Source organism: Anabrus simplex, chromosome 1 (assembly GCF_040414725.1).
Source record: "Anabrus simplex isolate iqAnaSimp1 chromosome 1, ASM4041472v1, whole genome shotgun sequence".
Classification (NCBI taxonomy): Eukaryota; Metazoa; Arthropoda; class Insecta; order Orthoptera; family Tettigoniidae; genus Anabrus; species Anabrus simplex.
In genome coordinates this window covers 1499587195-1499603359 of record NC_090265.1, presented here as the reverse complement: position 1 = coordinate 1499603359, position 16165 = coordinate 1499587195, and the positions used below count along the sequence as shown (strand labels likewise).

Here is a 16165-nt window from a genome sequence, read left to right as displayed (position 1 = left end):
TAAGTCTGAAGCGATTTCAGTTTTTGTTTTGTGTGGATTAGCGTCCACTTCTCGTACAACTTTTCCTTTTTCTGTTCTGCATGGCTAATCAAAAGCAACTGAATGACAAAACGACTGTTCAACAGTAAACACCAGATACCGGCATCGTGGACATTTTACTTCTCCGTTGTTCCCACGAAAGAAATTCTCATATTCAAACAAATTTACTGTATTTTCTTTTGTTTCCGCACCCAAACCGCCCACTTTGCTTATAACGTATCTTAATCTTTGGCGGCGTGTCAAAAACGACGAAGGTAGAGGAAGAGCGAAGGGGACTCGCCTTTGTTAACCCTAATATCAATATAAATGGTCCGTTATTGGACATTATAAACTTTCCAGCCAACTCATTCCCGGCCGCCAGTGCCCTGCCCTCGTGTGCTAGGCTGGGCTCATCAGTTGGTACCTAGCACACCTACCAAGACGCTGGCTAGCGCATATCATGGAGGCCACTGCATAGGCTAATTGCAGCCACCGGCAGTGCCAATGCACTATGAGAGACTTTGTCTCACTTGGCTATCAGATGATATAGATGTTGATTCCCCATAAGGAATCTGAAATATTTGTTCCGAATGAGTAAATTTATAATACCAATATAAATGGTCCGTTATTGGACATTATAAACTTTCCAGCCAACTCATTCCCGGCCGCCAGCGCCCCGCCCACGTGTGCTAGGCTGGGCTCATCAGTTGGTACCTAGCACACCTACCAAGACGCTGGCTAGCGCATATCATGTAGGCCACTGCATAGGCTAATTGCAGCCACCGGCAGTGCCAATGCACTATGAGAGACTTTGTCTCATTATCAAAAATTGATGCCTGCTTGGCTATCAGATGATATAGATGTTGATTCCCATAAGGAATCTGAAATATTTGTTCCGAATGAGTAAATGCCCAATAACGGACCATTTATATTGGTATTATAAATTTACTCATTCGGAACAAATATTTCAGATTCCTTATGGGAATCAACATCTATATCATTTGTTAAGCCGCTAGTAAGTAAGCGTCAACAATGTGACTCGGCGAAACTCTGTGTTCTGTTTCAGCACCAAAACCCGATCGCTCTACTTCTGCCCACGCCGACAAAGGAGGAAACTTCGTACATACAGTAGTTTCTTTTTAAAAAGCACATTCTCATTACAATTACGCAAAACTCAGTTATATTTCACTGACATTTAATATGTATAACAGCGAATTACGTATAAACGGATTTCTTATAAGTAAGGTTTAATTAACACTCTTTTAAATTACATTTTGCTGGGACCTAAAAGGAAATTACGTACAAATACGAATTACGTAGAACAGAGTTACGTATAAAGCAGGTTCAACTGTAATTGCTGCAATACTTCTCTTGATTTGTTTCTTTCATCAATACATTTCCAGCTTCAACCTCCTTAGCTAAGATATTTCCTTTCCCAGTCATTCTAATGGCTTCTGTAATTTTGCCTCTTTAAATTTTTCCTTATTTAGCGCAATGTAAGACTTAATGATCATCTGCCCCATACAACGAGAGACAGAAGACTATGTATGTTATATGATCATTATGTTAAGCTGGGCTGAGTGGCTCAGATGGTTGAGGCACTGGCCTTTTGACCCCAACTTGGCAGGTTCGATTTTAGCTCAATCTGGTGTTATTTGAAGGAGCTTACACATCAGCCTCATATCGGTAGGTTTACTGGCAAGTAAAAGAACTCCTGCAGGACTAAATTCTGGCACCTCGGCAACTCCAAAATCCGTAAAAGTAGTTAGGGGGACATAAAACAAATAACATTTACATTATTATTTACATTATTATTATTCATTATATCAATGAAGTCTGTGTTAGGGTGTATGGTATGTAGTTACTTGGGGCTAGTATTTAGAAAGGTGACCAACAAAGGGAAAAAAAAGAACAAGAAGATTGTATGTTTGTTGTTTCTTATAAAACTAACCTGGATTACAACAGCAGCTTCACGCCACCTGAGGAACCGACGTCTCTCCAAGATAGCACGTGACCAACGCTGGATGGTAACAATGCTTGCCATAATCTGCTGATGCAACCGGTAGTCAAGTTTCACTTTTTCAGATTCACGTAAGAAGATTTTGCTTGAGCCCAGTTGATAATTGTCACGATTGAGGTTCAAGGTCAACAAGAAATCCCGTACATCTGCTTGAGAGCTGTAATAAATTTACCATCATGAAAGAAAAAGGAATATAATTTACAATATAATAATGATTAATGTTAACGTAAACCACTTACCTTACAAGGCCTTTTGGTAACAATATGCGATATAACTGGATGAATTCATCATACGTAAGGCGCACGTTGTATCCAGCTTGGCGAATCCGAACAGTTTCCAACATACCAGTGTAACGTAACTGTCGTTGGACAGTGTCATCATCAAATTTATTTGGAATCTAAAACGATCAAAATTAAGAGAAAATCACATCGTAATATAAAACATCGTAATATAAAACATACATTCTAAGATACCGTATCTTCCCAACTCATACCAGTTCCAGATACTCTTAAAAGAAAGGGCAATGAAGAAAGAGGAGGGCTGAGACACATGTACATAAGAAACGCACCTTGCTTCATTTTTCTCTTGTTGGTAACGCACAACCACGTTGCTTGACTACCAAGTCAAATAAATAAAATTCTGTACACCTGCTTTAAAGATGTAAGTACTTCACTAAATGAGGAAACAGACATATCTACAAAGCAATAATTGTTCATTTTCAAAAACACAGAATTTTTTTTAAACAACAACCTACCATCACAGTTTTCAACAGCTCTGGGACCAATTCTTGTCTAAAGTGGTCTATATAAATCGTAAATGTTATATGAGTCATATAATTGGAGAGTAAATTTATTATTAGCCATTTGGAAGTATTTCAAGGCATAGATTTCTCCATAACATATTATTATTTAGCGTATGGCATACAAATACGTTATTACAAATGAACAAAAATAACCAATGAACCAATCTACAAACAAATATCTAGATCTTGTATGTACTCAATACATTTTGGGGTTGCCATCAAGAAGACTTCATATGGCCCTCCATACGCTCTGATGCCGCATTCCTCCCTGATGTGTTTAATAGTTTGTCGCGGTGCACCACAGTCGCATAGCGGCGAGGAGAGCATTCGCCATTTAAAAAGTGAATCCCCACATCTTCCGTGTCCCGTCCTGAGTCGGTTGAGCATTGACCATACCTTGCGGGGTTGATCAAACCCTGGAACTGTCTTTTCAATGCATGGCATTTCCAGGCATGTAGCTGGAGCATTTTGCATCCATTCTTCCCTCCAGGAATCGGTGATGTTGAACCCGATGTGATTGATCTCGGCTGCAAGAGGTGGATGTCTCGAACGAAGTCGTTTGATTTTGAGGTCTGAGATGTCAGAGTGTACCGGTAGTCCAGGGTTTGCTAGGATCATCTTGTATTCTCTGATCAAGGCTACTTTCCTTCGCAGGTTAGGGGGTGGTATGTTACTTAGGACAGGCAGCCAGATGGTGGGAGTAGACCTGATTGTTCCTGTAATAATGCGCACAGTACTATTAAGTTAGACATCAACTTTGTTAGTATGGGCGCTGTTCAACCATACTGGTGCGCAGTACTCCGCCGCAGAATATACCAAGCTCAACGCAGACGTCCGCAGAGTTGTGGCGGATGATCCCCACATGGTTCCACAAAGCTTTTGTATGATGTTGTTTCTTGTTATCAGTTTCGCAGCAGTTTTTGTGAGATGTGATTTAAACGACAGGGTCCTGTCTAGCGTGACTCCAAGATATGTTGGTTCCTTATTGTGGATAAGTTGTGTACCATCAAAGTAGACTTCCAGAGTCCTATTGGATTGTCTGTTGTTGAGATGGAAGCAAGTCACCTCTGTTTTTGATGCATTAGGTCGAAGCCTCCATTTACGAAAATACTCTGCAAGCACAGACAAATCAGATGTTAGAGTTTCTTCCATGGGTTCGAAGTGAGTGTGCCTAGTTGCAATGGCCCAAACTTTTTGCTGACAGTTTCTAGCATATCAGCAATGTAAAGGCTAAAGAGCAGTGGGGCTAGAACAGAACCTTGAGGGAGACCATTTTGGAGGAATTTCTGGCCACTGGTTTTGTTTACATAATAACCTGAAATCCTCTATTTCCAATCATGTTATCAATAAGCTTCGTAATTTGTTGGCATGGAATGATCTTCATCAGCTTGTAGAGTAGGCCTTGCTGCCAGACGGTATCATAGGCTGCTGATAAATCAATGAAAACCACAGATGTTTTCATTATCTTCTGAAAGCCTGCTTCAATGTGTGATGTGAGTGCCAAAACTTGATCTGCGCAACTTCGGTTGGGACAAAAGCCAGCTTGTTCTACAGGGATCGCCGAACGTATTGTTTGGCCAATCCTATTAATCAGTACTCATTCCAAGAGTTTATATATAACACTAAGTAATGCAATTGGACGGTAGCTTTGCACACGATCTGCACGTTTTCCTGGTTTAAGGAGAGCAATTATCTTGGCACGTTTAAGCTCTTGAGGTACATTTCCTGTTTTTAGCATATACTACTATTCTACCCACCTTCCACCATTAAGACATATTCCATACAGAGGCACAATCTTTACTGTCCCTACTGTATAAAATTATGCCACCAAAAAATCACAACTTCAACAGTTCCATTGGCAGAAAAATATTCACTATGAAAATCTGGTTGGCAGAGTAAGGTGGTGGTATACAATTTCTGATTACTGGATTGTGTGCCAAGTCCTCAGCAGACCCCTTGGTGTTAGCCTATATGATAAGAGTAGGCTATGTGCTGACACCGAGTTTCACCCTCTCTGTACCTCATTACCATCATCACATACCCAGATGCGCAGTTTTCCCATGGGCGTCAAGTAGAAAGACCTGTACTAGGCCTCTCCGGAGGCTGTGCAATGACATCATCATCATTATGGACATACATAATATCCATAAACCTCTTCAAGAAGAATGACCATATTGTTTCTATCCAAGTGCACTGGCTCTCCTCTATGGATTGGTGATTTGCTTGTGGAGTATCTCATCACCTGCAACTAAAGAAGTCTTCACCTCGCTCATTAGATGATATGCAGAAGTCATTTCTTAACAAGCCAAAGCTATACCTTGTTAGTGCATTCCTCACTAACATGCGAGTACGTCGTAAATCCTAAGTCCCGATTCCCACTGTATTAAATCTAAATTAACGGGCCTCAATTATCACGTCAAAAATTTTCATTATTGCCGCTTAGTATGATCACAATGTTTCCAGCCCGGTATTTTCTAATCCCCTGTGAATGGAACAAGATTTCTAACAAAGATAAGAGCCTTCAACATATAAGAGACAGGTAGGGTAAAGTTGCACAGTGACGGGAAAAGACCCTGAATTCCTAAACTTCGCAGGTTAAATTGCAACTTTAAGGAGCAAGGCGTTAGCCTCAGGATTCAATTTTACCTATCAGTTAGTAGAGAGACTGCTGAATAACCCAGTGAGACTTTAAATGTTCTCAGTTTGCATTCCAGCCAGAAATTAGAAATTTATTCCATCTTGAGAAGTACAGAGATGGGCAGTGAATATTTGTTGTATGACAGCCTGCTACAGATTAGGAGCATAATCACGAGAAGTTGACCAGTGTTGTGCATATCTGTCTTGTGATAGCCTAGTTATGGATATGGAAAAATTCATGAAATTGCTTACTAATGCAGATAAAATTAAAAATCCTTCAGAATCATTTAAGCGCATAGAGGTTGTGTGAATGTTGAAACTTGCACTCTTGACTCAAAATGTTGTCACGTCCAACATGGCGGCCAAAGTAATTTTCTTGCTAATGGGCGAGTGCAACCTTCAAATAATTCATACTCAAAAGGTGACTAAAAAAATGTTTAATAACCCAATAGTCCAAAATATGTTTCAACTTACAGTTCAACATTACGTTTGTTGTAGAAAGAATGTGACCATTGATACTTGATACTTTTTATGGACCTAAGAACAAGTGTTTTCATATGATTGTGTGGTATCGTGTTTTTGACACCATTTAATACACTATTGTTATTTTATAAGCACCACAGGAAAATATTTCCTTATTTGTTCTCTCATGTTTCTCATACATTTTAATACTCTCATCTCATCTTAAGAAATGGTAAGATACAGCTTGCTTTCACTGTATCCTTACATACCCAACGCAAAATGCACACATTGAAAAAAAAAAAAAAGGAAAAAAAAATTGCACGAGGAGTTTTCATACTCGGTGGATAGTTTTAATTCATGTATAGCCTTGAAATATTAGTTGTCCAAGGAAAAGTAAATAGAAAAAAGGTCACATGGAAGAGCTCTCAGAAGATGGATAGACCAGATTAAAGACACATCTCATGCACCTTTTCGCATGACACTCCGGAAAGCAGAAGACTGCACACAATGGCGACGGTCAGTGAAATCCATTAAACAGGGAAAGTAAACACAATATCACAATACTCAGACATTGAGTTATGCAAGTGAGAAGAGATTCAATAGTACGTTTTCTCATTTCTCTAGTCCCCTGTAAAAAAATCTTAACAGGTTTTACTGTATTTATTAATTAGTGAGGATCTCAGATAACCAATATGAGTTAAACTGCAAACGTTTCGATGATCCAACAGAATTTTGTGGTAAAGTGACAATGAAAATAGAGATACTTGAAGAGGAAATTAAAAACAGGAACACTTTTCTGTTTACAAGTTTCTCATCAAGTGAATGCAGCAGATCATCAATGACCAATAACTGTTGAAGCTGATCAGCTGTCTTGTAGAGTTTATTTTCATTTCTCACATAATTTCTGTCCTACTTCCTCACCCCTGAACAACTCAGCAATTGCATTTGAAAAATTACCCCAGGTTTCATACAAACTATGTTACAGACAACTACAAAATGTGTCAGCTGGGGTCAGCGGCTTGATAATTCATAAAAGAAATGAGTTAAAAGTACAAATGGCTTTGCAGCCAATACATAACAAATATGAGAGCTGTAAATAAAATACTGACAATATTGACAAAACGGAATATTTAATGAACTAACAAGTACAACTGCAGTACATTCCTTCAATGCAGTTACCTGCAAAGTCTATTATCTATTGCCAAATATTGGGAAGGCATTGGGGACCGTCGGCAAGACATTCTCTGTTGATGACAGTGACGGAGCGCCGAAGTGCACATCAGGAAATCTTCGAAATAAAATAATAAGGGAGTTATTCCACCTTTTCAATACAAGGTCACAAAGGTGGAATAACTCACATATTATTTTATTTGGTTTAATCAAAGTTCAATACGGACCCATAAAATAAAATCCATTTCTCCAGAGGAAGTCTGCGGCCTCGAAGAGGTTCCTTCAACTTCGGAAACAGGTCGAAGTCACAAGGACTAATGTCTGGTGAGTACAGAGGGTGCTCCAAGACCTCCCAATGACACTGTTTGCGTCTTGACAACATGCATTGCCATGCAACACAAAAGCAATCGTCTCACAATAGTAGTCACTGCTGACGGTTGGTTCCTCAGGCACAGAATGCACCCTCGTAGTCATAGGCCACGATCAGCGTAAGCTTCACCCGACTGCGTTCCTGTCGAAATTTCTGTGGATACGGCGAACATGGGTGACGCCATTTATTCGAGTGATGCTTTAATTCAGGCTCATAAGCTTTTGCCTACATCTCGTCAATGGAGACAAAGCGATGAAGAAATAAGTCTCCTTTGTTGCGGTATTTGTTGAGGTGCCATTTCTGTACGTCGTTGAGTTGATGTGGAACCGAACGAAATGCAATTTTCCTCATGTTAAGACATTTCGCCAGTATGTGACTGAGACCAACCTCTACAGATAATTGCCAGACAGAGCAATGGTCTACGGAAACGAGACCACTCACGATGTCAATATGATCTTGAGGAATGGATGGCCGACCTGTGCAGTGTAAAAATGCATTCTCATTCTGACTGCACAAAATGTCTTGTTCCATCGTGCACCTGTCCTATATGGTAATGCATTCTCGCCACAAGCTTCATGTAATCCTCGATAACATTCCGATGCATTTTTGGCATGGGCAACCTTGATTTTAATAACGAACGCTGCACACCTTTTGAAAACATGCTTTAGAGTGGTGAAATCGACGCTCTTCACTCAACGCCACACAGCAACAACACTACAATTCGATGCCCGTTAAATGCACACTACACATCGACAACAGCTTTACCGAACCGCTCCCATATCCTATTTGTGCATGCCCGATCCACTGTAAATATCTGGACTACGTTGCCACTACTTTATTGATAGCTCTTGTAGAATAAACTTTCTGGAAACTCTTCTCCTTCTTCTTCCTCTTCATCCATTCCCTTTTCCAGATTCTCTCTGAGTAGGGTAGTGTACTGAAGCCTTCCACCTTACTCAATCTTTCCACCATTCATCTTGTAGTACTTTATTGCTATCGACTCCTCTATTTGCAATACAGTCCACAACAGAGCTCCTCCATCTCATTCTAGGACGTCCCCTAGGCCTCTTTCCAGTCTCTGTATCCATGAATGTTCTCTTTGGTATTCTCTCTCCTGGCAATCTCATCATGTGTCCAAACCATTTTAGCTTTGCTATATCAATCTCTTCTTGAAGTTTACACACGCCCACGCTTCTCCTTATTTCCTCATTTCGTATTCTATCTCGTCTTGTCTTTCCCTGCATGCTCCTCAAGAACCTCATATCAGCTGCTTGTATCTTACTTTGGTTCCACTTAGTTAACGACCAGGCTGCTGAAGCATAGGTCAGTATAGATTTATAATAGGATGACCATAAAACCTTCCTGCACTTCATTGGCACATCTTTGTTCCATACAATTGTCTCTTACACACTGGTAGAAACTTGCAGGGTGCTGTATTATTAAATCAATTTCTTCATCCAAATTTCCATCTTGTGATATCACGTTGCCATTTCCTATTTTTATCACTCCTCTGGATTTTCTGTTACCTCTTGTCGTGATCAAAGTCTTACTTTTCGCAGGACTAATCTTCACTCCAAAATTTCTTATCTCCTCATTCCATAAATCAACTTGTGTCTGTACTTCCTCTTCATTATCACCCCAAACTACAATGTCATCAGCTTGATGATGATGATGCTTGTTGTTTAAAGGGGCCTAACATCGAAGGTCATCGGCCCACTGTCATCAGCAAAGAGCATAGACTTTACTTGCTCGCCCATCATCTTCTCCTTGATATTATGTAGAATTCTATCCATGATGATAATGAAGAGTAAGGGAGACAATACACTTCCCTGTCTTAAGCCTGTCTCAACTCTGAACCATTCAGTTTGACCCACTTTGGTTCTAACACAGCTTTTGCAATTCTGATACAATGCTATTACCATCTGCAGTGTTTCATTCCTAATCTGTGCCTCTGTCAATGTTTTCCATACCAAATTCCTTGGGACACTGTCAATATCTAGAAATGTTACTACCATGTCCTTTCCATATTCCCAATACCTTTCCATCATTTGATGCAATGTAAATATTGGGTCAAATGTGGACCTGCCTCTTCTGAATCCATACTGGTGTTCTGCCAATTTTCCCTCTACTCTGCCTCTTATTCGTCTATCCAAGATTCTTTCAAGCATGTTAGCTGTATGAGGTATCAGTGTCACTCCCCTGTAATTGTCACATAGCTTACTGTCCTTCTTTAAAATTGGTATAATGACCACTTTCGTCCACACTTCTGAAACAGTCTTTTCTGTCCATATCAGTCTGAAGAGTCTATACCACCACTGTAGACCAACTGTTCTTGCTGCTATTATAATTTCTCTGGTGACCTCGTCAATTCCAGCTGCCTTGCCTCGTTTCATTCTTTTAGTGGTCCACTCAATCTCTGCCATGGACACCTCGTTTTCCTTATCTTCCATCTGCACTAAATCTGGTTCTTCGATTTCTCCTTGTACCAAGGTATTTTGCACGTTGTAAAGCTGTTCAAAGTATTTTCCCCACCTTTGCAATATATTCTGCTTCTGTGTCATCACTTCCTCCTGTTCATTTTTAATGAAGTTAGCACCTTCACCTGGGTTTTTCTCCTTTTTAACCCACTGGAATAAGATCTTTTTGCTTCCGGTTGTATCTTTTTGCAGAGATTCAGTGGAATTTTTGCCAGCATTTTTCTTTCTCTTCTTGAAACTCTTTGGAGCACTCGTTCTTGCAGTGCCTGTATTCTCTTTTGCATTCTGTTTTTCTGTTTCTCAGCCATCTTTTCCGAGGTTGTTTCTTCCTTTTAACTATATCTTTTACCTTGTCATTCCACCAGAGCGTTTCTTGCTCTTTCTTCCTTCCTGTAATACTCTTCCACAGGTCTTTTCTGCAGACTCCAGGATAACTGTTTTAAAGTATGCCCATTCTTCTTCGACCCTTCTGATGTCTTCCTTAGATATACTTGTTTTAATGTGTGTCTGGAACTCTTCATTTCTTTCCTTTCCCATCAACTTCCACATCCTTAACTTTCTCTGCGTAATCTCAGTCATCTTTTGTATCTTTTCCATCTTTAACTTAGCTATCACAATTCTGTGATCTCTTTCGAAATATTCACTTGGGAGGGCTGTTACGTCTACCAACATTTTACTGTTACCTTTCACGACTAAAATGTAATCTATCAGAGTTTTTATTTTGTTATCCCAACTATATCTTGTTATCTTTTGAATGTTTTCCTTTCAAAACCATGTGTTACCAATGATCAGCTCATTTTTTCTTCTACAAAAGTCTACCAAAATATCTCCAACCTCGTTTCTCTTCCCATATCTAAATAGACCTATAATCTCCTCATCTGCTTTTCTTTCCTGACCTACTTGGGCGTTCATGTCTCCTATGATTACAACTTGCTTGTCCTGTATATGGCCTTCCAGATATTCAAGGTATTCCTCTAGATCTGTATTTGTATTTCCTGTTTGTGGAACATACCCTTGAATTACATCTGTAACACCAGTTTCAAGTCTCAGTCTGACCTTAATCAACCTGTCATTTATGTTTTCCACCAATTCTAGGTATTCCTTTAGGTCTTTTCTAATTATGAGACCTACACCATTTTTGGCTTCTCTTCCTCCACTATGGTATAAGGTGATCCTTTCTTTAGTTTCCTCTCACCTTTTCCTTTCCATTTGGTCTCACTGATTCCCAGCACTGCTGTATCTTTGCCAACCATAAAATCTACAATTTCTTCTACTTTCTCTGTTAGTGTCACTAAAATGATGGTCACTATCTTGATGTATTTGGTTGCCGGTCGTCCATTTCTCACATTTCTCCCAGCATCACAAGAACTGCACGTCGCTTGTGGGGAACGTCCTAAAATTTTGCAAGGCTTCAGTACACTTGTCATGTTGTTGTTGTTTTAGTCATCAGTCCAAAGACTGGTTTGATGCAGCCCTCCGTGCCACCCTATCTTGTGCTAACCTTTTTATTTCTACGTAACTATTGCATCCTACATCTGCTCTAATCTGCTTGTCATATTCATATCTTGGTCTGCCCCTACCGTTCTTACCACCTACACTTCCTTCAAAAACCAACTGAACAAGTCCTAGGTGTCTTAAGATGTGTCCTATCATTCTATCTCTTCTCCTCGTCAAATTTAGCCAAATCGATCTCCTCTCACCAATTCGATTCAGTATCTCTTCATTCGTGATTCGATCTATCCATCTCACCTTCAGCATTCCTCTATAACACCACATTTCAAAAGCTTCTATCCTCTTTCTTTCTGAACTAGTTATTGTCCATGTTTCACATCCACACGATGCCACGCTCTACACAGAAGTCTTCAGAAACATCTTTCTAATTCCTATATCAATGAAGTGAGCAAATTTCTTACGAAAGCTCTTCCTTGCGTGTGCTCGTCTGCATCTTATGTCTCCTTACTTCGGCCATCATTAGTTATTTTACTACCGAAGTAACAATATTCATCCACTTCCTTTAAGACTTCATTTCCTAATCTAATATTTCCTGCATCACCTGCCTTCGTTCGACTGCACTCCAATACTTTTGTTTTGGACTTATTTTCATCTTGTACTCCTTACCCAAGACTTCGTCCATACCATTCAGCAGCTTCTCGAGATCTTCTGCAGTCTCAGATAAAATAACAATATCATTGGCAAATCTCAAGGATTTGATTTCCTCTCCTTGGATTGTGATTCCCTTTCAAAATTCCTCTATGATTTCCTTTACTGCCTGTTCTATGTAAACATTGAAAAGGAGGGGGAACAAACTGCAGCCTTGCCTCACTCCTTTCTGGATTGCTGCTTCTTTTTCAAAGCCCTCGATTCTTATCACTGCAGACTGATTTTTATACAGATTGTAGATAATTCTTTGTTCTCGGTATCTGATCCCAATCACCTTCAGAATCTTAAATAGTTTGGTCCAGTCAACATTATCGAATGCCTTTTCTAGGTCTACGAATGCCATGTACGTAGACTTGTCCTTCTTGATTCGATCCTCTAAGATCAGACGTAAAGTCAGGATTGCTTCACGTGTTCCTACATTTCTTCTGAAGTCAAATTGATCTTCTCCCAACTCAGCTTAAACTTGTTTTACCATTCTTCTGTAAATAATACGTGTTAAAATTTTGCAGGCATGAGATACTAAACTAATGGTGCGGTAGTTTTTACACCTGTCAGCACCGGCTTTCTTGGGAATAGGTATAACAACATTCTGCTGAAAATCGGATGGGACTTCTCCTGTCTCGTACCTCTTGCACACTAAATGCAATAACCTTGCCATGCTGGTTTCTCCTAAGGCAGTCAATAATTCAGAGGGAATGTCATCAATTCCAGGTGCCTTCTTCCTATTTAGGTCACCCACAGCTCTGTCAAACTCTGACCTCAAAATTGGGTCTCCCATTTCATCAGCATCAACAGCTTCTTCTTGTTCCAGAACCAAATTATCTACATCTTTACCTTCAAACAACTGTTGAATATGTTCCAGCCATCTTTCTGCTTTGTCTTTTTTCCCTAGAAGTGGCTTTCCATCTGAGCTCTTAATATTCATATACCTAGATTTCCTTTCTCCAAAGGTTTCCTTGACTTTTCTGTATGCAGCATCTACCTTTCCTAGAACCATACAACCTTCGACATCCTTGCACTTCTCCTTCAGCCATTCTTCCTTAGCTACCTTGCACTTTCTATCCACTTCATTCTTTAATCGCCAGTATTCTTTTCTCCCCTCTTAATTTCTAGCATTCTTGTATTTTTTCGTTCATCAATCAATCAATCAATCAATCAATCAATCAATCAATCAATCAATCAATCAATCAATCAATCAATCAATCAATCAATCAATCAATCAATCAATCAATCAATCAATCAATCAATCAATCACACTACTGATCTGCATTTAGGGCAGTCGCCCAGGTGGCAGATTCCCTATCTGTTGTTTTCCTAGCCTTTTCTTAAATGATTGCAAAGAAATTGGAAATTTATTGAACATCTCCCTTGGTAAGATCTAGTATCTCCTGAGTTATCCACTGATTCTTAATTGATCTTTTCTTCCTTCCTGAAATTTCTTCAGCAGCCGTACTGACTTCATTTTTCATGACTATCCACTCTTCCTCTATTGCGTTTCCTTCAGCCTTTTCATTTAGTCCTTGTGCAACATGTTCCTTGAGACAGTCCCTCACACTCTTTTCTTTCAACTTGTCTAGATCCCATGTTTTTGTATTCTTTCCTTTCTTCAATTTCTTCTACTTTAGATGGCATTTCATGACCAAGTTGTGGTCAGAGTCTACGTCAGCTCCTGGGAAAGTTTTGCATTCCAACACCCGGTTCCTGAATCTCTGCCTAATCATAATGAAGTCTATTTGATACCTTCCTGTGTCTCCAGGTCTCGTCTAGTATACAGCCATCATTTGTGGTGTTTGAACCAAGTATTGGCAAGGACTAAATTATGATCGGTGCAGAATTCAACTAGCCAACTTCCTCTTTCGTTCCTTTGCCCCAATCCGCATTCTCCTACTGTATTACCTTCTCTTCCTTGGCCTACCACTGCATTCCAGTCTCCCATCACAATTAGATTCTCGTCACCTTTTACATATTGTATTCAATCTTCTACCTCTTCATATAGTCTTTCGATTTCCTCATCATCCTCTGAACTAGTAGGACCTGCACTATTGTGGTGGGCATTGGTTTGGTGTCTTTCTTGACGACAATAATTCTTTCACTATGCTGTTCATAGTAGCATACCTGCTGCCATATTTTCTTATTCATTATTAAACCAACTCCTGCATTACCCCTGTTTGATTTTGTGTTGATAATTCGGTAGTCGCCTGACCAAAAATCCTGTTCTTCCTGCCAACGTACTTCACTTATACCAACTACATCTAACTTTAGTCTATCCATCTCTCTTTCCAGATTCTCTAACCTAGCAGAACGATTCAAACTTCTAACATTCCACACTCCGACTCGCAGAATGTCAGTGTCCATCTTCCTGATGATCACCTCCTCTCGTGTAGTTTCCACCTGGAGATCCGAACGGGGGACTAGTTTTCCTCCGGAATATTTTACCCGGGAGGAAGCCATCATCAGTACATCATTCATACAGAGAGAGCTGCATGTCCTCGGGAATTAGTTACGGCTGTAGTTTCCCGTTGCTTTCAGCCATGTAGCAGTATGAACACACCTAAGCCATGTTGAGTGTTATTACAGGGCCATATCAGTCAATCATCTAGACTGCCGCCCTTACAACTTCCGAAAGGCTGCTACCCCCCTTTCGATGAATCATTCCTTAGTCTGGTCTCTCAACAGATACCCATCCGATATGGTTGTACCTGCGGCTCGGCTATCTGCTTCATTGGGACACGCAAGCCTCCCTACCGCGGCAAGGTCACATGGTTCTCAGAGGAGGCTTGTCATCATATAGGCTTTTATTAGGATGGGTGCATTTTAGAGCTACTGCCAGCCGAAATTTGTAGGCCGGTCCCAAAATGGAGAACATACGCCTTTCATAGCCGCTCTTCTGGAGTAGACGCTACAGCTGATATAAGGTTTCAGTGGCATTTCCTGTACTGAGGGCCCATTTCCCTTCTATAAGGACTCCTCCGCCCTTAGCCGTTGTCCCTTACAATGGGTCAGGCTATTTACCGCCGCCTAGCACTCGGCGTGGAGACACTGGCTGTATGGTTTACTCTTGCACTGACGGCATTTCTAGATATAGAAGGAGCCTTCTGCACTACAACCTATGACTCTGTGATCAAAGCATTGGAAAAGAGCAAGGTGAGTAAAACCATCGTCAAATGGATTAAATCCATGTTAGATGGAAGGAAGATAAAAGCAACCTTGTTTGAAGAAATTCTGGCGGTTAGAGCCACCCGAGGCTGTGCTCAGGGAGGAGTTCTTTCTCCTCTGCTGTGAAACCTCATGGTGAACAAAATCATAGCTATGCACAAGGAACAAGGTTTTTATACACAAGGATACGCACATGACCTAGCGATTGTGGTACAAGGTAAGGTCATGAGTGTTATCCAGGACCTCATGCAAAGATCACTTAACCTTGTGGAGAACTGGTGTTGGGAAGAACAACTATCAGTCAACCCGAACAGGATAACTATGGTCTCTTTTACAAGAAGGAGAAAATTAGAGGGAAAGAGATCACTGAAGCTCTTTGGGCAAGATATATACAAGGGTTGGAACTTAAATAGTAGCAACGCTGCTGTGGAGACGCTATGCAACGGAATCTAATATTGTCGCTGATAGCACACGTTGGTTACATCCCTACCTTACCTCAGAGCAAATGGACTCGCCATTCCCACATCACCTGCGTGCGCACAAGCAGGAGAAACACAGTCACGTGTGAGCTAGCGGTCTAATGTAACGTTGTCACTATGTTTTCCAAACAGGAACAACGGAGCTGGATCAAGATTGAACGTGCCAGAGGTCGTACAGCATGACAGTGTCATCAAGGTCTTCAAGAGGTTTGTGAGGAATCTGCATTGCCTTACAGATAAGTGGCACGTTGGGTCAAAGCCTCAATGATGATCGGCAAACTGTAGCGGACATTCATCGGGCAGGTCGTCCTATGAGTGAAGAAGAAGTGCATGCTCTTGCTGCGTTACTAGACGGTGATCAAAACCAGACGATTCGTGAGCATTCGGTTCAGAACTGTTGCAGAGATTCGACAG

General features: G+C 40.5%; 1 protein-coding gene across 2 annotated transcripts in view; it reads right to left on the bottom strand.

Moving 5' to 3' along the window:
- Positions 1-16165, bottom strand: part of LOC136858446 (unconventional myosin-IXa) — an 842620-nt gene that overhangs the window by 410511 nt on the left and 415944 nt on the right. For both annotated transcript variants that reach the window (XM_067137995.2, XM_067137996.2), the window contains 2 exons: positions 2278-2435; positions 1970-2195 (listed from right to left, as the gene is read on the bottom strand). In XM_067137995.2, the coding sequence (XP_066994096.2) occupies positions 1970-2195; positions 2278-2435 (384 nt within the window). The remainder of the gene's footprint in view (positions 1-1969; positions 2196-2277; positions 2436-16165) is intronic.